The sequence below is a fragment of the Centruroides vittatus genome, unplaced genomic scaffold (assembly GCF_030686945.1).
Source record: "Centruroides vittatus isolate TY-2023 unplaced genomic scaffold, ASM3068694v2 scaffold_3315, whole genome shotgun sequence".
NCBI classification, from domain to species: domain Eukaryota; kingdom Metazoa; phylum Arthropoda; class Arachnida; order Scorpiones; family Buthidae; genus Centruroides; species Centruroides vittatus.
This window is the reverse complement of record NW_027122703.1, coordinates 3,493,133-3,517,486: the sequence shown is the minus strand read 5'-3', so window position 1 is coordinate 3,517,486 and position 24,354 is coordinate 3,493,133. Positions and strand designations below refer to the sequence as shown.

Genomic DNA, 24,354 nt, shown 5'->3' with positions numbered 1-24,354 from the left:
TTAAATTTTTGCATCTTTTAGCTGGCAGCACTGGCTCGACCATGAAAGGGAAGCTAGTATTTAAACCAGGCCTAATACACTATATTAATAATGTATTTTTTCATACTTTTCGGTTATCTGACTTTTCAGTTATCCGACCAACCCCAGTCCCCAATTAAGTCGGATAATCGATGCTCTAGTGTATATGTAAATTTCTTATCCCTGTATTACAATTTATGATTTCTTATTACTAATATTTTTCAAATCAGAACTTAAAATTTTACATAGATAGCACTTTAAATAAATGAATTTAAAACTACCTATATTTCATAAAAATTTATAAATTGAGAAAATAGAGATAATGGAGATTAAAATATTAATATACTTTTATTAATTTTTTATATATACAAATTTTAAATTTTCACTATGTAAAATACATTTTTGATTGAACTTTATATAGTATTTTGCATAGAATTTTACACAGAATGCCTAAAGATTCATTTACAGTTTAATTCATCAACTTATATAATTGACAAACTTTTCAAAGTATCAGTTGAGCTTCTATTAAATTAATGTAATAAATGTTCTCACATAATTCATCTCAATCTAATTTATCTCTAATGGATAATTTGTCACATCTTATAAATCTTTACAGTTCTTTTGTTAGCAATAATTTATCATTCTAAATAGTATTATCCTTCAATATAAAAAGAGTTATATAGATATAACTGAAGAGCAAAGGCTTGTTGTAAAGTTACAAAAGTCTATTTTATAAAATATAACTTTTTAAAATAGTAATAAAAATGATTGACTTTATTATTATTATTCCATATGCAAATCTTCTCTTACTTCAAGAAGGAAAAATTATAAGACCATTTTATGTTACTTTGCTTTTGTCTTTTGGTATTCTGATAGTCACGGAAAATATTTTTTGAAAAAATAAACTATGTACATTTATAACATTGGCATTTTTCTTGCTTCTTGTGATAAAAGAATATTGATAAATTTCACATGAGATAAAACTAAACTATCACCAAACATATTTGGAAATAAATGATGAATTATTTAAAAGCCATAAATGTTGACAAAATGACTATATCTCATGATTTATACTCCAATGACTGATTTATAATTTATATTCACCATGATTTTTTACACTACATGATTTATACTCCTTAATCCTTTTTATGGGTGAATTATTTAACTATAATACTTCTAATTTAAATAAAATTCTAAATTTTATTTTAACCAGAAATTTACAAAATAATAAATAAGATTACTTTTAAGATTTTATTTTCCTTTATAAATTACTGAGTATCTATTGCATTTTTAAAACTTTAAAAAAACTTATCTTTACTTACTTTATTAGCTTTTACATGTGCATATTCTCTTAATGCAAGGTCCCAAAATCTGCATCCAACTTGATTTCCACACTGACCAACTAAAATAAATATATAGATTATAACAAATCCTATAAAAGAAAATATTTTACCTAAAAAAATAAAAATTTTAATATAAACATTCCTTAATTAATTATATATAATATATAAACAAAATAATAAAATATTGTATACCTCAAAATAAAACTTTATAGTGATCATTATTGTCATTACATATATTATAGCCAATGAGCAAAAATTGCAGTCCAGTATTGTGACATTGTCACAATACTGGACTGCAATTTTTAATCATATTTTTAATTTATTTAATTTAAAATATATGCTCTTCATCTCAAATTAGTAGGGTCTTGCCTCTGTACATCATAGTTTTTCTGACAATAAGAGTCATGCCGGTTACCTATGTAACTTTGTTCCGGGGAAAATTTTTGAATCGAAATCACAACTTCCAGTCTAGACCAGAAGTTTTTACATTAAGGAAGAGACTTCTAAGCATTCCATATCCGGTCTCAACTTTCATCTATCTAACACTGTTCGAGTTTAAGGAAGAACAGACAGGCTTTCTTTGATATAGTACAATATATAATTTTAATATTAATATAATAATTAATTGTATACTTTATCATTGCTGGAAAGATCTTTTACAGAATGCTCCTATAGAGTATATCTTCTCAAAAATCCTTGTGCAGTTTTAAACTTTCATAACATAAAATGTCTAAATGTTTACAAATTCATAAACATTATACTTAAAAGCTTAAATAATGAAGCATTTTATGCATTAGTTTTCTGGATTTTCAAACAGATGGCCAAGCAAGGAAAGAGCCTCTCAATCCTGCATCTAATACCATTTAGTTATTTTCTGAGGTTACATCAATTCATCTGCTATGCAACAAAACCTCATTCTTTGGATGATTTTAAAACTAAGATTACAAATGCAACACATACAGTCATTGAGCAGTAGTTGATACATGTTTGAGTTTGAAAATTGACTTGAACAATATATCATGCATGATACTGATTATGTTTAAAAACTTGCACGGTAGAAGTTACTTTTAGATAAATTACACATAGATGTATTTATGTTCATTTATCTAAAAGTAACTTCTACTTACTACTACCAATAAAACAGGAATAGGTTATAATAAATTTAAAGATATTTATTTTTATACTGTTTGAATTATTTTAAATAACACGAAAACATTTACAGCTTACCTTGCACGACAATGGACTGAGTCATTTTGTAATTACTCACAATACAAAGATCGTATTAATAACATCTTAAATTTCTCCCCATATTTTTTTCGATTTACGAAGCTCGGCGCACCCTGGTGACAAATATAATTGTAATAATATATATTATTATTATTATTAGAAATTATGATATTTTAATGTATAAAAATTAAATTAAGTACATATTTTTAATTTTTATTTATTATAAAATTATATAATGGAATTATAAAATTTATTTAGTTTTATAAAACGTTAGTAACGTAAATCACAAGACGGCCGGACGGCCGAGCGGTTTTGCCTACTGCTCTCGGGAATCCGGGATAGAATCCGGACGAGTCGAAAAATTCCTAGGAATTTTTCGGGGGTGGTCCGCCCAGAAATGTCAGCGCCCGTCCTCACCAACCGACCGCCCCATTGTGGTTTTTTTTTAAACTCGTTCCGCCCTATGGGCACTAAGAGGACCTCTTTAAGCAAACCTATTATGGGTTCGGCCTGGCCCACAATGGAGCGACCGAGTGGTGAAGGACGGGGCTCGACATATCCGGACGGACCACCCACCCTCCAAAAAATTCCTGGGGATTTTTTGACCCGTCGGGATTCGAACCCGGGTCCCCCAGATCGGTAGGCTGTCACCTTGACCGCTCGGCCATCCGGCCGCCCCATTATGGTCCTGGCCAAACACATAATGTGCTTCCTAAAAGAGGCCTTCTTAGTGCTCACAGGGCGAAATAAATTTAAAAAAAAAAGAAAAAAAAACGTAAACTACAAACATTGTTTCTTTGCCTAAAGAAGACACTAAATAATAAATCCGATGATATCGAGTGAGCAAATATACTCATATGTTTGAAATATGTAGTGTATAAGATTCAAAGCGGCTTACAGTTTTAATTCTGCGTTGCAGCATTTTGTTAAAGATAACGGGGTGTCGGATCTAGCTCTGTGATCGATGGAGGCCCAAGAGACTCTTAACTTATAAAACAGAAATAATTGAAATTTTTAATAAGCAATTTTGCGGTTTTATGAAAAATGAGAACTTTAAAATAAAGCTAAAAACTTTAAATAAATACAAATTTTCGTCCCTTAATGTTTCGTGAGGCCGGAGCGATACTCGAGCTTACGTGTTAAAAATATTATAAAAGTGTCAAATCAAGGGATCGGGTTTTGATTCTACCGCTGGTAAAAATTGGAAGAAAAATAAAATCGGGAAATAATAAAATTATTAATCGAGAGAAAAAATATGTTTTAAATAACTTTAAAAAGAGATGCAGCTCTGATATTATGTGTCAGACTTATAAGAATTCGAAACAATTAAATACGAGCAGGAGTTTCATGGTGCGATTAATTTCCCTTGATCGGATCAGTGTCGAATTAAAGCTTTGGTAACTCGTAATGGTCTGTCATCTGCTTAGATACAGGAAACCGACCAATCAAAAGCTAGAGATCCGGGGAATAGAATTAAAAAACCTGGATCTCAAGGACAAAGGCAGACTTTTCCCTGCTTTCCCCAGTGAAGTTATATGTGTTTCGGAACTTTCGACTGCAATATTTACTTTGTCATTCTCAAACGTGATAACAGAGACGGCCGGATGGCCGAGCGGTAAAGGTGGCAGCCTACCGCTCTGGGGGACCCGGGATCGAATCCGAACGGGTCGAATAATCCCCAGGAATTTTTCGGGGGGTGGTCCGTTCGGATATGTCGGGCCCCGTCCCTCACCACCCGGTCGCACCATTGTGGGCCTGGCCGAACCCATAATGGGCCTACTAAAAAAAAGGCCCTCTTAGTGCCCACAGGGCGGAAAGAGTTCGACTGCAATATTTACTTTGTCATTCTCAACGTGATAACAGAAAAACAAAAATAACGTTATTCTCTGCTTCATCAGAATGTTTGCTTGTTAGAAGGACTCACATATGAACATATACAAATAAGCAATAGATCACTCTGTAAATAAATGTAACACAAATAAAAGTATCTAAAAATAATTTATTGCTTTATTACTCAAGTAAAAGAGATATTTGATGTCTTGAAAAAATGGCATTTAGTAATTTATTTGCGCTTAAGAAAACCGGGATTAAGTTTTATATAATTTGTTTACTATATACTGTATACATAACTAGGTAATTTTTTTACACTTATAATCAGTAGTAGCCAACAATGATTATGAATAGTTCAGTAGTAACCACTTGATGATATTGCTTAAAACGTTTAATAATTAAATTCTAATTAAATTATAGATTTACATTTAAAAGAAATTATATAATGGGAAATGAAAAAAAGAATTTAATGTCGTTCGAGGTAATCTCCTCAGAAGTTATATGCTTTTGTGCGTGTTCATGTATTTATTGTAACATTTAAATGCATTATAGTTTACAGTTACTGATTCTTTTGTGATTATGTTGCGTTTAATCTTAATTTTGTATCCTCAAATCGCTTATCTTTCAGCATTAAATTACAGAATAAAAATGATTTAGCTCTGCAAAATAATTGTGCTTTGATAAAAACTTGTTAATCTTCATTATAAAGTAATTTTGGACATTGCTGTACAGCAGAAAAACACTCTTCTCAAAAATAAAGATCTTATCGAGTTTGGTTAATGTTACTCTAGGTATACAAAATGGCAGCTCGTCTCCGATTGCAGCAATCAGAAGACAGGGAACAGTGGGGACGCACGTTCTAACCTAACCTAACCTATTCTAATAAATTACCATAATTATTAGCAACCAAATTATTAGAATAGGTTAGGTTAGGTTAGAACGTGCGTCCCCACTGTTCCCTGTCTTCTGATTGCTGCAATCGGAGACGAGCCGCCATTTTGTATACCTAGGGTAACATTAGCCGTACTAATTTCTTTAGCTTTAAAAATCGTTATTAATATTACTTTTTGATTTTTCTAATCATTCATTTCAAAACATTGATACGTAATTGCATATACAGTATAGATGCTTTATTGTGTATCGCACTTTGTTTACCTTGAAACAAAATTTAATGTCTCTAATGATAAATCAAGGAGTGGTGATTGATTTATCATTATAAACAATGGCAGAGATTTACACTTAACAAAATATCTAATGCGACTGCCGGCGAAAGACGAACGACCAGAAGAATGGAATTGATTAACTGTCATGGACACGATGAATTTTGTTCCTACGTGCTTCATATTTGTAATGAATTCAATTCTGAAATTTAATTACCAAACTTTATAATTTGTGCATAATTAAGTAAGATGTAAATTAATTTATATACTTTAATATTAAATTTAAAGTAATATGATATTCTTGTTCTTTGTTGTTAATTCTGAATGAATAAATTTAAACAACAGCAGACTCTCTCCAATTGAAAACGATATTATATATATTAGCATTATTGTAATGTAAATATAAATTTAAATAGCATTTTCCCTAATTTTTAATTGAATGTTAATTGATTTATTATTTTTTTTATTGAATTGAATTATTTGATTTTTGTTATTTCACAAAAAAATCTAAATGTTGTATTTACAATATAGAAACAATTAATTCTGAATCTATAACTCTTCAAAAATATAATATTACTTCTATTTATTAAAATTAAATTCAGACTGGATTGGATTAAAAATTTTAACTTTTTATTTCTTTTTACATCATTAATAAATAAGATCAAAATATACGCCATTAAACAATTCCATTACGTAAAATTGTTACGTATTCCACAATATTTAACGATTTCAAATATTTAATCAATAAGAATCTCTTAAAATTATAGGATTAATATTTAGTGGTAATGTTCTAAAGTACTCTTTCTAGGTAGTTAATACTTTAATTTTTTCCGCCTTGCACGCACTAAAAGGTCCTTACTTTTAGCAACTCAATTATGGATTTGGCGAGGCCCGCAATGGGGAGGCCAAACCCATTGTGGTGCCCTATCGAGTGATGACGATCCGGGTTATATCCGGACAGACTACTGCCGAAAAATTTCTGAAGTTTCTCGATCAGTCGGATTCGATCCCGGATCAGTAGGCTGACACCTTAACCATTCAGCTATCGTAATAGGAAGTTCTGTGTTACTACCGACGGCCAAGTAGTCGATTTGCTTAAGTCGAGTATATTCAGGACTTTGAATTCGGACTTAGGTAACAAAAAAATATACTCGCTCATCTTTATGCCCTTGCAACAAAATGTTAGTGGATGACGTAAAAGGACGGTCATTTTAATGCAGTGATACTTCGGTTTTCGTCGATAATCCGTCCGAAAACAATCGGCGAAATCCGAGACAATTATTTTCATATGAATCAATGTAAATCCAATTAATTCGTTCTAGACAATCCAAAATACATACCAAAAACACATCTTATAGAGAATTAATATAGCGTTAATTACTAAAAGCAATAAGAAATTAACATAAAAGACTAATTAGCATTAAGATGAAAGCAATGGAATTGTTCGGCTAGAGACGCGGGGTAATGTCTTGTCTTGTAGAAGCTAGTTGGATATGAGCTTCTAGCCTATATCGCCTCTTGGTAAAGGGTGACGTAATTGTCATTTAATAGTACGCGTTTATGATGGTCGTGTCGAAGAGAATAATGCCTTCCGGGAAATCCGTTTAAGGGTAACTGGCCTCTATTCAAGCGTTACAGACGTGGAGAAAACCCGGAAAACTTCACGTGGCCAGCCCGCCCTGGTAAAGCCCGAACCCACCACCGAACTCCCAGTGTTCGGGGATAGTGGGCCGTCGCGAGGTAATGTTCACACAATGAGAAATAACGCCACACTGAGCCGGAAAACGCGTGGGTCGCCTTTTGTTTTCGCAAAATTAGAGGCGAGGTCACTTGAACACGCCGACGAAACCCGAGGCAATCGACGAAAACCCAAGTCGACGAAAACCGAAGTCAACGAAAACCGAGGTATTATTGTACTCATATATAATAAAACTGTCTTTAATTCATATACAAAAAAATAGAAATAAATCTATACTCTTAACTCGAGTACAGACGAGCTGTTAATAAATCAGAATAGAAAAGAACAATGTCAAAACTTATAAACAGCGTCAGAGCCTATGAACTTATAAACAGGTCCCATAATATTTAATCGTTATTGATCGGAGATTCGAAATTACTTTCAGTCGAGCTCAAATTATCGAAGTCTTGTTCATGCTACTATCAATGCGCGGCCGGATGGTCGAGCAGTTAAGTTTTTTTTTTTTTTTTTTGTAACTCTTTCCGCCCAGTGGGCACTAAGAGGGCCTCTTATAGCAAGCCCATTGTGGGTTCGGCCAGGCCCACAATGGGGCGGCCGGGTGGTGAGAGACGGGGACCGACATATCCTGACGGACCACCCCCCGAAAAATTCCTGGGGATTTTTCGACCCGTCCGGATTCGATCCCGGGTCCCCCAGGGCGGCAGGCTGCTAACCTTGACCGCTCGAGCGGTTAAGGTAGCAGCTTAACACTCCGAATCCGAAGGAGTTGGAAAAATTCTAGAAATTTTTCGGGAAACGGTCCTTCTGAATATGCTGGGCCCAGTACTATATGATAGAGATTTAAAAACGAGCAATTATTCATTATGACATGATCACAATGTCGGGCTGCAATTTTTAATCATATTCTTAATTTTGAATTTAAAATATGTTTTCAATCTGAAATTATCAGTGTCTTGCCTCTGTACATCAGACTTTTCCTGATAACAACAGAGTCAGCCGGTCATCTATGTAACTCCGTTTGTGGAAAAATTTTTCAATTGAAATCAGGTGACTTCCGATCTATACCGAAAATTCGTACACAGTTAATCGGAATCTCCTGCCACTAAGCATTCCATAACTGGTCTCTACTTTCATCTATCTAACCTCGAGAGTAAGGAAAGAGACTGACAACAGTGGGAATTTATAGGGCTACAATTTTTTCCGAATTGCAGCCCAAATAATACTGTTTAAAAGAAATGCCACCAATGAGATTAATTTATAAGAAAATACTTTTCGTTACTTTATTATATAATAACAACTTCAGTTTATAAATAGAAAATGAAAAAAATTCCATATAGAATGTTCCATGAGGATATATAAACTGTACTGTGCAGAGTGAGTTAGAGATGGGAAAAGTGACTCTCTTCGCTGACCTACTTTCACTTAATTCACAATAGAGTTGACTCGGAAGCTGGTCCAAAAACTTATTTGACTCTTATTTAATTCCGTTAATATTTGACGTTTTTAACTGTTAAAAAGGATTTATTATTAAAGCAATCTCTAAGTCATTATTATTATTGTGGTGCAAGTGGGATATCCTACAGGGCATTTATACTTGCCCCTAGCGCTATGCCGGACCAGGATCGACAAACACTTTAAGTTATTCTGCAGTTATGTGCTGTAGATGTATGTATTCGTATTTATCTGTGTTTAAGAATCTCCTGACTATATGGCATGTGTTTAGTATGGCAGTGTTCTGTAGTGTACTGTACATGCTGTTGTTTCAAGACTTACTTAGTGTATGTGGTGTAATGTCTATGAAAAAAGTACTACTGACACAATAAGTACCACATCCATTCTTCACAGACCCCCCCTTTTTTTTGATGGGAGAGTTCTGATTATTTACTAATTTTTCAGAGTATGTATTTTGTGTGTTGTGGATATTTGGTACAGCTGTGTTTACGATGCGTGATTTTGTTTTGTTTGTCAATGTGATGTCTGGTATCTTGTGATGGATTGTTTTGTCTGATTACAGATTGGTCGTAGTATATTTTGTGCGCGTTGTTTTCTATGACCGTCTGAAGCGTGTAGTAATACAGTAGTATGACTCCTCCTGGATATGTACTGTAGTAGTTTTTATTTGTGCGTGTGCGCGCAATGTGTAAGTTAGCCGACTTTTAGGGGGGGGGGTATCGTTAATCCCGCGTCAGGATGATCTAAGGATGTTCACGTGTGGGTGTGGCGGAGGAGACAAATGATAACAAGTATCTTACAAAAATCCCGTTTATTTTAACAGGAAATAACTTATACTATGCACAAAGTTCTTTAAACAATTGAAGGTTCGAAAGTTTTAAGTGTAGAGGATGTTTTTTTTCTAACGTCGTTCGAAGGTAAGCCCCGGGTTCAGCGGCAGATGAGATTCGTCGGTTGGGGTCGGCGGCACGACTCTCTATATGGGCACAAGTGCGGAAAACTCAGTCTTCCATGCGATGACACACAGCGATTTTTTGCTTCGGACTTCACTGAGTGTCCCGATCTTGATCATATCAATCTCCGTTTTCCCGCTTTTGTCCATCCTGATTGGCTCCACGTCCCTTTTTCCCGCTCCCCGATTGGTCCCTCGTCTGTCCCTAAAACCTATTCGGGTCACGAGAATGAGTCCGCTTCGAAGAACTATCCGTTAACTCTGGACGGAAGGTGTTGATGGGACTTGAATGAACTTGCGCTCATTTTACCTCATTGTTGTCTAGTCTATGATGCTTTAGAACTTTAACGGCCTGATGCGATGCCTCCATTATAATTAACCTTTCCCAAAATTTTTCTATGTTATAATTGCTTGTATACGAGCGCCTTGTCAAAAGTCCTTTCCCTCTTCAATCACCTTATTTTCTTTTTCTCTGTCGCTCCTCTCTAACTGTCAAATTTACGAAAACATTTAACTGATTACTGCTTTTATCTTTATTCTGTTCAACTGTTGCCTTCTTTCTAACTTTGTTTCCCTTCCTTTTGTGTATAATCTCTTCTCCTGCACATTTAACTTCTGGCAATTTTTGCTCAGATGCCTAACCCCACGACATTTAGCACACTGGCTCTTCACACCATGATAATTCGAATTATCACAGTATTTACTGACAAGAAGTTCGGGACATCTGTATGCATCTCCAAAAGAACTATCTTTTTAGCAGAACAGATGATAGGAGACCTCGGACAAGCAATAGCCGAACAATTACGAACTCTTCCAAATTTACTTAAAGCCTCGCACACTGCTAATTCCATTCGTTTCGTCTTTCCGTCTGCCAAACTCACCATCAACTCTATCTCCGATTTTCAGAACTAGCGTCAGAATCCGCCATTTCGTCTCCACATTCTTCACTAGAGGCGACGATATGGTGGTGACTCACGTGGATGAATATCCACGTGAGTCACCACCAGATCCTTCGCCTTAACACAATCAACAATTCATCTAGGGATGGATCCTTTGCACACACACGAAGAACCTTTCCTATGGTAAGTCATCAGTTTTAATATTTGTCTCTACCTTCCATTTTTTTAAGTAGCCTTCCTCCTAAAATCACTTCTTCCATCCATACACTCCAAATGATTTTGGAATAAGTTACTATCATATGTTGCAAAATTTCGTGCATCATGTAGCATTTCTTACAATTGTTATTACTACTATTTAAATACTTTATATGCTTGAGAACTGTACATAATCCAAATTACGTCTTTAAAGAATCTCCTGTGCTAAACATCAAGGTATTATTTATCGTTTAAAAACTAATTTTCCGAAAATTATTGCTCACCATTAGTTTATTAAACATAAAATTTTATTTAAAACTGCATCGCAACTTATATTATATACAAAATTATACAAATGTATTCTAGATATTTGTTCTGTTTAATGTTTTCAACATAAATCACTAAATTACCTCATAAGCTAATATATTAATTATGCATTAATCACTACATGTTTGTTACAATTATTTTATATATTCTACGTTTGATGATAATTACGACAAAATTTTCGAGAATTCATAACCAATAAAAGAAAACTAACAGCGAAACAAAACACTTATTAACCTGAGGCAACTTTCCATCAAATATTCCACCTCTTTGTAGCAACTTTCAAACACCAATAATGTCACGTGATTTTGTGTGTTATTTCATTAAGATAAATATTTAATAAAATTATTATTTTTGCACTGAATGACTATGAGAAATAATTTATAACTGGGAGAATTGGTAATTAGTTAAGCAAATTAAAATAATCTATTTTCAGTATATTCAAAAGGTTTCTTAAGTCAAAAATTATACAATTTTCTACATATCGTATATTTCATATATCATATATTTCTTCATATATTTCTACATATTTCAGTTTATATATATTGTACATATATTACAAGATAATTTAACCAAAGTATACATGATGGCCTGAAGGAGGAAAAGAATAATGCTTTCAAAAATTAATTACTTTTGATTAGGAAATTTTTTATATTTTTAAACGATACAGGATGTTGATTAATATTTTATTTATTTATCATTGCAAATCAATTATTACTCAACTTATTTATATTATTCATAAACTGAATAATGTTACTCCCTTAGTCAATCAAACCATTCTGTTGAAATAAGTTCTGCTAGATTGAAAAGGTGTATAGCTTCTTTGGTACTACTACTTTATATAATAAAACTTCAACTTGTTAATTGAAAATCTGATAAAAGTTTAAAGAATAAATATTAATTTATATTCTAATATTTTATCTATCCTCTTTACTACTACTAAATCTATTCTTAGTTTTCAATAGCAACAGTTTTCTTGTATCACTTGTAATTGTTCATAATTATTTTATTCAAATAAAAGTTTGAAAACTATCATAAAAATTTATTATTACAGAAATTTTTATGTAACTGTAACATACGATATAATTAAACTTTATATTGTTTTACATATAAAATTATTAATTTTTCTAAAAGTAGTAATATAGAAAAAGCTTCTTCAAAAACTAAAAGTTTATAAATCCTAACAACAAATGCCTGTTTACTTTTAAGAAACTAAAAAAGAAAAATTACTAATAAATATTTTCAGAACTTTTGAAATTGTTTATTAGCTATTTTTCTTGTTTGACTTCTTAGAAATAAGCATATGTTTATTAATTGTTATAAGTAAATAATGTAAGATGTGTACGCGTCGCTAAATTTTATAAAATTAATTTAAATGGTTTAAATGATTGCATAAATTAAATCACATTTTGAATGATTATAATGTTATGTACAAAAATAACAAATTTATTTGTTTATAAAAATGCACAAATATTTTGATTTTAATATTAACTTACAATCTATTTAAATAATTTCAGTTTTTTAAAGAAATGTTGAACTATGGATTTTGGATAAGGTTTAGTTGCTAAACAAGTTGCAAAATTTTCTGGTTGTTCAATCCATATTCTATGATCTATCTTATCGTTTTGTAATTCTTCAGATAATTTCCTTAGTGCTATTTCATCTTCAATCTGTAATTAGAAAATAACTTTAAATTAAACATTTACTTAAAAATAAATAGATCATTAATAAATTCATAATGCATTTGTAACACTATTCATTTTTAAATTAAATAATATGCATAATAATAATATACATTGAATAAATACATATTTAATATGCATAATATAAATCTTGTACTAAATAATTCCTATTTTTAATAAATATAACAAGATATTTTTAATATTATTTATTTATATAATATTCATTTTCAAATTAATAATTTGCTATAAATGTTGTAATATCTATAGTATTACTCAACACACTATTATTTTTCTTAATAAATTATTAAAAATGACAACACTGCATTTTACTACTAGAGATTTATATAATCACATTTACACAAATTTTTTTATTGTTTATTATGTTTAACAAATGAAAGTAATTTACATAATAATATAATTTTTACTTCGGAAGTTTCACAAACAAAACAAAAAAATACAAAGACTACAGTCAATAAAGTATTTGCACACTTTGAATCAGCAGTTCTTAATACTTTGAATGAAATTCTTTACTTTCAACCACTTCTTGCAGTCTTTGTTTGATTTTTCCCATTCTTCTATCAAATATTTCTTGAGATTATTTTTTCTAAATTATTTTGTTTTATGTTTAGATCCAAAACATGCCATAAATTCTCAATGGGATTGATGTCTTGACTTTAGGATGGATAGAGTAGTTTTTCTTTTAATTTATAAAGCATCCATTCTTTTACAATATTGGCATTATGTTGGGGATTGTACAGCTGGAAAATGAAATCATTCTCTCATCCCATTTTTCTTGTACTTTCCACTTACATTATCTTGCAATATCTTTAAATCTATTTTGTTATCCATAATATTGTCAATAAATAACAGATTTCCTAATCTAGTGTATGACATGCAACCCCAAACATGTCCATCACCATTTCTATGCTTTACTATAGGAACTGAACTTTATTTAATTCTATATTTAGTTTCTCCAGACCATTGTTTGGACAAAAATAAATTAGTGAGACATTAATCAGAAAATATGACATGTTTTCAGTATTCTATTTGTTTAGATAAGCTGTAGCAAAATCTAGGTATTTAACTCTATTGTTCACTCAATAATGATTTTTGACACACTACTTTCCTTGTTTCTGTATATACCTTTTTCCAATGTTGAAGCAATGTCACTTGCCAGATCAAGGCACTAATTAGGATTTTTCTTCACTTCTTTCAATATCTATTGCTCTTTCTGATCATCTAGTATTTTTGGCCAGCCTAAATGGTGTACAGTCTCAAATTTTATAGATTTTATAAATTTATGTTCAAATAAACAGTACTGAAATGTTTTATAATACATGCTATCTCTCAAATTTTTTTCATTCTTGAAGTAAATTTGTATTCATTCAAATTTACTGAGTTTATTTACTTTTGGACTCATTTCCAAAATACCAATGCTTTTACTGATTAATTTCTACATTAAAGTATGTTTAATCTAAGAAAAGTAACCATAGAAGATTGGAAGGTTGTTAGTTTACAAATTTCTTTACAGATGAATGTATTCACTAAGGTGTGCAAAATACTTTATTATATTATTATATTTGGGGAAAAAAAAAAAAGATTATGAAAACTTTATAACATTATAGTGTATATGTACTGTACATTTCATCTGTATAAGCACATAAGTTACTATAAGTAACATTTATTAATGCATATTATTCTATAGATTTTTCTAGAAAAGTCAGGCTGTGCAAATAATTCATTGACCCACTGCAGAGTTTAATATAAAAATTAAATTTAAATCCTTTTATAAATGAATAATAATAATAACTTATTATATGAATAAAGGTAAATATATTCATGTTTAAGTTTTATTTATCATAATTAATAATAAATTAAATTTAAATAACGTTTCTGAATAAGATTTTCATCGACATATTTTATTTTGACTCACTTCTAAAACCACTTTTCTCATTCGATCAAGGTCTGACGTATATTTAATTGTGTAAGGGTCATCTTTATATAAATGATAAACAGCTGTTGTCGCGTGACAAGTTTGTGCAATTACAGCTCCTAAAGGCCATTTCAAAGTCTTCAACAAATCTTTCCTGACAACAATGTACTGAACCACGTTATCGTCTCCGGAGGCAGCCATTTTTAAATGAAATTAACAGCGCCACCTGCTATTTTTCATAATAAAAAAAATTCCGCTTGTCAAATTATTCAAATTCGACAAATAATGATAGAAGAAGCCGTCTTTTTATTTTATCCTTTCAATTTTGCAGAAATAATAAAATAATATGAACATTTTATATAACATTAACAGCGATATTAATTTTCTCGTCTCTTCGAATTGGTTTTTCTATACATCAAAAATTGCACTCCATATATCTCGATCGGATTCTGAATTGCATTTTTCTCATGTTTTTGTAATATATTTTCTACAGTAGCTAGAGGGAAGCAATTTTAACATTCAAAGTAAAATATTGATTTTCAGCAGAAGAGCAAACTTTAACATTGCTACAATATTTCAAATGGACTCGGGCGATGTAACAAGTCATCACACTCACATATATAACTCCGATAACCATGTTTAAAATTCGCAATTTATAAGAGCGCTTAAAATCGATCATCTTTATTTAATCAGTCACAAATTATTATATAAATTTACGATTTATAAAATTCTTATAAACTGTTAAACAGTTAATTAGATATTTATATCTTTTACGATTAATATATTCATGATATAACGTTAAATAAATCTAAAGCTAAGAAAATTTAATTTTAGCTTATATATAAATGAATAATAATTATTTATAGCTATTTATATAAGCGCTTAATATGAATCTATACTTTAAAAATATTGAAAAAGGCGATTATATATAATTTTTTATGTCTTTCTGACTATTGATTTCGCTTATTTTTTTTTAATATTTTTAATAGAAATTTTAACATAAAATTTGGATTTAAAAAAAGGTTATTTAATGTAGCGAAAGAGAATAAAAGTTTTAAAGCATTAATGAATGATAAAAAATATATTTGGATTTTTATTCAGGATAAAGCATTTTATATATATATACATAAGTACAACGTCGTTAGCGCGAAAAGATGTAAAAAAAGTAACAAAATCGTATTACTGCGATATAATTTGTCATTTAATAACTTCTAGCTATAAAACTTAAATTTCTAAGTAGTTTATAATATAAATGGGCAGAAATTTTATTACTTAAATATCAAAGTTTTCGAAGTATTAAGTATTAAAATAAACAACCGAGCGACGTTATAACATAGAAGCTCTTAAATCAATATTGAAATCTGGATGCAATATGAGTATATAAATTATGTCTTATGTAGAGTTATCAAATTTGACGGGACGGTAGTAAATTTTAATAAATTAAAAACCATCTTAGACATTATCCTTAATAGTGTTTCAGTGTAGAAAGATAGGAGTATCCGAAAAACTAAAGCCATCAATTCTTTCTTTTCTTCACGGAATTCTTTCCTAAATTTTGTTATCAAAGAACAAAATATAATTCTAGACGTTCTTCAAAATAAAATTCTTATCAAATAAATCATTAAAAAAAAAAGTGAGTAAATAATTTTTTAATGAAGCTTTCGAATCTTGTCAACAGATGGCCATAGTATTAACATTCAATCAAGGCAACAATTTATTTATTTATTTATTTATTTACTAATGCTTTTCTTTAGAAAATGTAGAACATGATGTTTACTTTAACAATAAAAATAATATTTTATTTAAAGAATTTCATTCTCGAGAAATAATATATATGTTTTGTTAACATAAAAACAATAATACATTTTTATGATATTAATTTAAGAAGCAACCTTTCTAATATTCTAATTTAACCGAATCTTTATAATATATTCATCAAGTTTTATCATAAATAAAAATTACTTATAAATATTCTAATAATACTGGATATAGTTTTAATAAATATTTTATTTAGAAAATGGAATATTAAATCAACTTTAAATCAAATACGATAATAAACAATTCGATTAATAAATTAATTTTATTTATGACGTAACGAGTGGAAGAAATTCATAGACATGATTAAAAAGAAAAAGAAAAAATTTTAAAATCATTTATTATTATTATTGTAAAACATTTTGTAAAATGTTAAAAAATAAAGAAATAAAAGAATTTATATAATAATTGATCACTAGATTAAAAATAATGTTTGATAAATATTCCGAAATCCAAAGTTGATTTTTTCGTTGTCATGGTTACATTTCTAGCCGACGATTCTAGGAAGCGTATAAAATCAATGAATATTATACTCATATCAATATTGACAGCTCGCTAATAATTCATGAGATTTATAATTTTTGACGTTCATCACGTTTTTCCAATCTTTATATTTCTCAACAAATAGAAATGAAATAACGCAATTATATATACCGTATATAATACGCAGATTTTCAATCGCTTAATATCTTTTAAACATTACGATTTATCTTTATCTGGTTTTTTTGAAAGTTTTTAAAATTAAATTCTTTCCTTTACAATAGATCATTTAAAGAGCTTTGTATCCTTTTCAAGTTATTTCGCTCTTTATTGATCATTACATTCTTCCCACAAAAACCAAAGGATTCTGTACTCAACCCCTGCTCACAGTAACGATCCATCCTAGATATTAACTGTTTTTTCTTGCACTAGTTCAAAAGCAATTTTCTTTTATAGTGAAGTTTTATTTGTTTTTTATATAATTAAAATCAATTAAGTTTGACTTGTTCGGTTTTTTTCCACGTTTTCAATCACGTCAGTAGACTAAATTGTTTCCTTTTTTCTTCTTTCTTTTGTTTTTTTTGGAAAATATTTAAGCGCTGTTAGTTTAGTTACGTTATCTCTAAACTTTCTTTCACGTCTTCTTTAACGTTTAATTTTGTTAGAGTTCAATGATAGATTCAAGACGTTTTCATAGTTTTCGGCGTATTAAAGAAAATTAAGTTAAGGCAAAATTTAATTATCTTATTATAAATGTAATAGGCATTATAATCTATTTTTCTCTCGTTAATTTTAATATATTTAAAGAATTCAGAATGTAAAGAATCGCTTTCCTCCCTTCTTTACAATACGAATGAATGAGAAATAAGTTTTTATTTAAATTTGTTTTCCTTTTAAATTGTGAACCAATAGTCTTATTTATTTTTTCGCTGCATCAAATTTAAAAACTAGAATAAAATTTTAAAAGTAACCTATAATTTATAGATGTTTTTATATCAACACACGTCAATCATATTTAAAGGTAGGAAATATATATATATGTTTAATATAGGATTTAAAAATTGTATGCGACAGTACAATTCGCTCGATATTATGGTTTATTTTTCTTCTATTAAATAAAATCAACCCCAAAAAATATCGGCAATATAAGGGATGACGAACGAGAAGACAGAAAATTTATTTTTTATTTTTTAATAAAAATAACTGATGTGTTTCGAGTAGCATAATTGTATATATTTGCCTTAAAATAGTAGTTAATTAAAATAATATATATGATTTTTCTAGTTGTATATTATTTTTTGATTAAAAATAACTCTTCTGCCATCCCTTATATTGCCAATGTTTTCAGGTGTTTTTTTTTGTGCTGTTCTTTTGTGTTTGATTGTTAAAAAGGTTACCGTTGTTGTTTGTCACCTTCGGGCCTTTTACATTGTATAAACACAGTAGTATTTTCGAACAAATTTTCGAACAAAAACGTTAATTCGCTATCAGATTAATATTAAAATGCAGATCGGGCGCTAGAAAACATTAATAATACATTACAAAAATGAAAATAAACTGCTCATTTTTTAGTAAGAAGTAATAAAAAGTCATCGGTGGTCGTTAAAAATATAAAATGAAACGAGTCAATTATTTTAATTAACTAGAATATAGTTTAATTTAACTCAAAAAATAATTTTTGAAATGGTACTAATGTAGAGGCGCCTCTGGTGGCAAATATACGTGGATGAAAAATTGTAGGGAACTTGCAAGGAATTAAAATTATTAAAACTTATTAAGCTTAGATTCGGGAAAATAAAAATCTGATTAATCAATTAATTTATTATTAAGATACTTAAGTCAAGTGCGCATAATAGTAACGTTGGAATAGAAAGAAAATAAAAGTTTAAATAATTGAAAATCAACTGCGCAATCTATTACAGTAGATAATACCCGGCCGTTCTTCGTTCGTTTTCGTTTTTTTCGTCCCATTTTTATAATTTTGGGTTCTTTTTTTTTGCAGTTTATCCTTGTCGTTTCTACATAGAGTTAGGCCAGATACTTAGGTATAAAATCCGGAACAAAATGAGTTCTTCCCGAAAGATACCGGACTCTCCAGTTTCAGAACACGCAATAGATGTGCATTTTAACTTTGCCAGTGACAGAAATACATTTAAAATGTGGAAAAAAAGAAAGGAGAAGTTTTTAGAATAGAGTCTTCCTGTCTCTAGATGGAATTCGGAAAAAATCCGAGACAATCCCGAAAAAGCGGCGAATCTGGCAACCCTAATTTTCGATAAAAATTCTCTTGTCCACAATTCAACACCGATAAAAATATTTAAATTTCAGTTTAGATTTGGGTTGATACGAATATAGTTCAGCTCGATATTTCCTTTTCTCTTTAGATATAATTTAAGGATCAAGTGATCAAAACACTGCTATACATAGTTGATGGATGGAAACAATTTCTACTCGTCTTGAAATAATCAAGACAAATCTTTTGTGAAGCTGAAGGAATCCGCTGTTAGAAAAGAAACATTTTTGATACCATTCTAAGATCTATTTGTTAGCATCGATTCTTTAGCCATCAATTTTTATCCTACTTGTCCAATTCAAAATCGTGATGTCGATTTGGATGAGAGAATCTTGTTTCAAACCACTTGAGCGAAATAAAAGGCAAATTTAATTAATGACAGCAAAAGTAAATTATAGACGTATCAAAACTCTGATAATATTTCGCTAATCATTTGACTTGAGTAAAATACTTAATAACTTATAATTATATTAGCTTATAGTAATTTGATTTATGTCTTTGAAATTATGAATTAAGTGTTAATATTTTTAATGGAATTTATTATTAGCGAAAATCGCATGATGCATTTAGTACTTATTTATGTATAATTGAGGGATAGGTTTAATGTACTAAAGCCTATTATATTTTTTAAAAAAATTAATTAAAAAACTTGTTTACTGTATAATTAGTATATTAAAGTTTTATTAGATAACCTAATTATGTCCGTTATTTTATGCTTAACTTAAGAATTTAGTATATAAAAGTAAGAATAGATTCTTTTAAAATTTTTAAGCTTATTTTATTTTTCAAATCTTTTCTTTGTTAATACAATTTTAATATAAGAACTTGCCATATTAATTAATAATAGCAATGCTTGCTATAATCAGAGCTGCTGAGAGCTCGTACAGGAGCGAACAAGGGGCCTAGGGTATAGTAAGCCCCCTGTTCGCTTTAGCGGGCCTTTATTAATTTATTGTTATTTACAATAACATTACCAATAAATTCTAGAATTTCAAATTTCCATCTATAAGTAACCATTTATAGATTCGTTTATACAGCACAATGTTTCTACCAAACAATTCATTGTTAAAATAGAGCAGACACTTTAAGCTTATTTCTAAAATTTTAAATAGCTTTAAAGCACATAATAAAAGGCAAAAATTTACAATAAATCAAAGGAATGATCCTTGAGACACAATAATCACAGCTCTTTGATTTATCATAAAAGTATAGAAACCTGTTTGATGTTTAAATAATTGCTATATTAAAACATTCAATTCGAGTACAGTTTATTATCTAATTTTAGATGAGAACCCGTAGCCTATTTACCCTAATTTACACATAATGGCTATTGTGATTTACAGATACGATGCTCTCGAACGTGTGTGAGATCTTCTAGTCTGGCTACTGACCACGTAACGAAACGAAACACGTACTGTGTGGTTTGACTGAAGCGAAGATTCAGATGGAGAGGATGTGACTGTGCCTTCCATCATTCTAGATTACACTGAATGGGCTATTTGTTCGAGATTAGACTTATAAGTAACGCTTGTACTTGTGCCAGGATTGGAAATGAGCTTGGCAGGATTAAAAATTAATTATGTATCAATGATAACCGACTTGGAAAAAAAAATTGGCTGGAGAATACTATTAAAGGAAACTTTATCGATTATCTGTCTAAGCACTTACAAAAATTATTAATAAAATTGCATGTCTTCTGTTGTATATGTAATAAATCAAAGTGAGAGAATTTTCGAATTTATACAAATTCTCCTTTCATTTGTAATTTGAATTCTAAATTAGTTGAGAGACTGAATCACGGCGAGAAAAAGAAATCGAAATTAATCCAGATTATAAAATTTTATAACATTGATCTTTTAATTTTTTATTTTTTCGATGTATTTTCTTCGTATTTGTCATCCCAGAAGATACTTTTACGTACTGGAGATGTTATCGAATACAGCTTCAGGCCAAAAAAAAAAAAGGAACAACTTTGTTGGTCTAGCATGTGTTTTCCCCCAAATCTTCTTACATTTTATATGTGTTTTTAATTTTCTTATGAATCCTTTATTACAGTTGAAAATCCTTTATATACTCGCGACCTGTTTAAATATTCTAATCAATATTTCAGAAGGAGAAAATGAGTAAATATAATTCTTAAATTATTTTATTATGATCTTTTAATTTTATCTTTTCAATTCTTGAATATTTAATTACATCAATAAATTTAGTTAAAATTTAATTTAAGAAAAATCTGTAAAATAATTGAAAATCGTATTATTTCTATAGCTTCGAAGTCATTAAGTTGGCTAAGCTTTTCATTATCGTATTTAAAATGTCGGACATTACACGTAAAGTAAGAATATATATATATATATATATATATAATCAATTATAATTATTACGTAGATTTTATGCTTATCATCACTTTCATTCAATTCGAGTTTAAAACTTCACATGAGCATAAAACTAAATTGCAAAGTCGAGAGTATAACTCTGTAATTTTGTTAATGAATGCCAAGCACGAATATCAATTTTATTAATGAATCTTTAGCAATATCGTTGAATAATTATACAATATATATAATATATCACAGATTGTGTTCGGACAAATGCTAACAGCTAGCTATTATAAGTTAATAAGTACGCTTCAAATAACGATCAGTCTGCTTTAATTATTTTCTGCAAATTATATATATATATATATATATAACCAAGAATTAATTTGCTTCCTGAATTATGTTTTCCATCAGAAATATTTCATTATTTTTATACTTCGAATATCGATTTTGATCTCGTATACAATAAATTTTACTTGATTAATGGCAAGAGTAAAATAATTACATCGATTAATAAATAAACTTAGCGAAATTTTATACTTTTAAAAAATGAAAATATCTTATTTTACCTATGAATTTTTAAGCAGTTTCCTAGAAATTTCAATTAGAATAAAATCAATAACACCTAAGTTCCTTTTTTTATTATTTTATTTTTTAATCTAAGGGTCTAATTTGTGGTATGGTATTAAGTCGAGCATCGATTGTCTGTTAATTAATTGATTCTGTAAATGGCTCGAGTGATTAATAAATCAATGATAATCAAGTAGAATTGGTAACTATTCTAACAACCCATCAAGAAAAATATAAAAAGATAAAGGTAGTAAAGAACAATGGCTACTTAATCTACACTCACTTTTAGTGTGAGTAATCAATTTTAATTTTGTAAATAAACACGAATGAGAATTTTATCCACTCGAAAAGGAGTATTCGCCCATCTTTTGTAGTGCGATTTGATTGTTAATTCAATAATATTGCCGTAATTTGTTAATCTAGAATCTTTCTTTGTTAATCCCTAAAAAAATCTAGAATTTCGCTTTTTAAATTGCATTTAAAGTACGTTGATTTATTTAATTATAATTAATGGACATTTTATTATTGTGTAATTTATTTAGGATTTTGAAATAATTGCATTATTATTATTATTATTTTTTTTTTTTTAAATAAAATAAAAATTCGTATACGTTTATATACATTGTTACTTTGCTTTTGTTAAAAAATACAATAAAATAATTTTCTCCAGAATGTTTTTAATGGGATATTATAACTTGGGATATTAAATATAAATTGTGTAATTTAATTAATAGTAATCGGGTTAGTACTATTCCGACTTAAGGTTATGCCCAAAATCGGGGTTAAAATCACAACATATTTCATCAATTTGTTCCGCTTTCTCTTATTTTTAAATACAGTAAAACCTGCTCAAAACAGAACCTGTTCAAAACGAAAACCCGCCTAAACGGGAAAAATATTTGGTACTGTGCGATTCCGTTATACACAGGTTTTTACTGTATTAAAAGGTGCGATAATAATAATAATATTCTGTTTTCTTTTTCGATAGTTACCGCCATTACGAATTTTGTTTCGAAATTATTACCGTTAATTACAATAATTGTTCAATTGCTATTATATTTATATGCCTATTACGAAAATTGTTATTAATAACTATAATTATAAAATTACAATTTATGTATAACAATGTTAATTTACAATATGGTGCAAATATAATGCCCGTAAGTCGCGTGTTGCCGGTATAATAATTTTCTGCAATCCTTTACCGAATTTTACCTTCTTAAAAATATAAAATTACATGTTAATAGATTTGTTTTAATGATTTGATTTCCAAAATTTTTGAAGTATTTCATAATTTTAATTCATTGAAATCTAAATTAGAAAAAAAAAAAACAAGTTTAGTTAATCTGATAGAGTTGATGTGAGCCAGCAGCTGTTATTTTTTATGTATATTGCGCGATTTTCAGTAAGATTTTTCACAGCCGAAAAAGTAAAAAAACGAGGTGTTTTTTATTTAAAAAATAATTCCATGATTTTCTTTTGAAATTCTGTCTTTATTTGATAAAAAAAATTATTATTTTTTTCCTTAAAATTAATTAAATCTAAGCATGAAATGAAGTTGATAATTCTTTTCTTGAATCATGTCCGAGAATATATTATTAACAAAAGTAGAAAGATGACATCGCAAATTTTGTTTCTGAAAAATAATGTCAAGCCACGTCACTACTCAATATTATCGCGAAAAATATTTTAGTGTTTTTACTTGTTTCAATTATTATTCGATATTTGCATCTACAACGATAGATAATTTTTATTTTATGACAATATGAACTTTTCAAAGTAAGATTTCTTTTTTATTTGGACACCATTAATATTAATACATTGCATTATATTAAAGTTTAGACCGTATTTCTGACTGTTTTATAGGTTTTTCTAGCACTAATATACAGGATACAACGCGAGAGAGAGAGAGAGAGAGAGAGAAAAAAAAAAGAAACCCCATGCCAATATTTTAGGGATAGTATAAGGTGAAAAATAAGCTTAAAATCGTCTCTAAACATTTCTCAAATTCTCCAATAAAGTACTAAACACAAGAGTCGTCAACTTTTAAAAGTAATTTTATATTTTTTATGTTTCTTTTCAATGGATTGAGGCAAGTAAATGTCGTACAGGTAGACTGTATTATAATAAATATAAACAGAACTTTATCTACTTTAAGATTTTG

General features: G+C 29.3%; 2 protein-coding genes across 2 annotated transcripts in view; both read right to left on the bottom strand.

The window, feature by feature from the left end:
• LOC136988472 (tubulin epsilon chain-like) overlaps positions 1-2,703 on the bottom strand; it is a 29,969-nt gene extending 27,266 nt beyond the window's left edge. Inside the window, exons 1-2 of the mRNA XM_067286333.1 lie at positions 2,589-2,703; positions 1,341-1,420 (exon numbers count right to left, since the gene is read on the bottom strand). Of these exons, the coding sequence (XP_067142434.1) occupies positions 1,341-1,420; positions 2,589-2,613 (105 nt within the window). The 5' untranslated portion in view covers positions 2,614-2,703. The remainder of the gene's footprint in view (positions 1-1,340; positions 1,421-2,588) is intronic.
• A 9,821-nt stretch (positions 2,704-12,524) lies between these two features.
• On the bottom strand, positions 12,525-14,915 carry LOC136988443 (putative peptidyl-tRNA hydrolase PTRHD1). Its single transcript, XM_067286289.1, has 2 exons — positions 14,715-14,915; positions 12,525-12,769 (listed from the first exon to the last, which is right to left on the bottom strand). The coding sequence occupies exons 1-2, from the start codon at positions 14,913-14,915 to the stop codon at positions 12,599-12,601; spliced, it is 372 nt and encodes a 123-aa protein (XP_067142390.1). The 3' UTR covers positions 12,525-12,598.
• Positions 14,916-24,354: the final 9,439 nt, after the last annotated feature.

Bases quoted from the DNA above. Each gene is read 5' to 3' on its own strand.
- LOC136988443 (XM_067286289.1), bottom strand. From the start codon at position 14,915: ATGGCTGCCTCCGGAGACGATAACGTGGTTCAGTACATTGTTGTCAGG. The intron at 12,770-14,714 runs GTGAGTCAAAAT...TTCTAATTACAG, and splicing joins TGAGAAAAGTGGTTTTAGAA to ATTGAAGATGAAATAGCACT.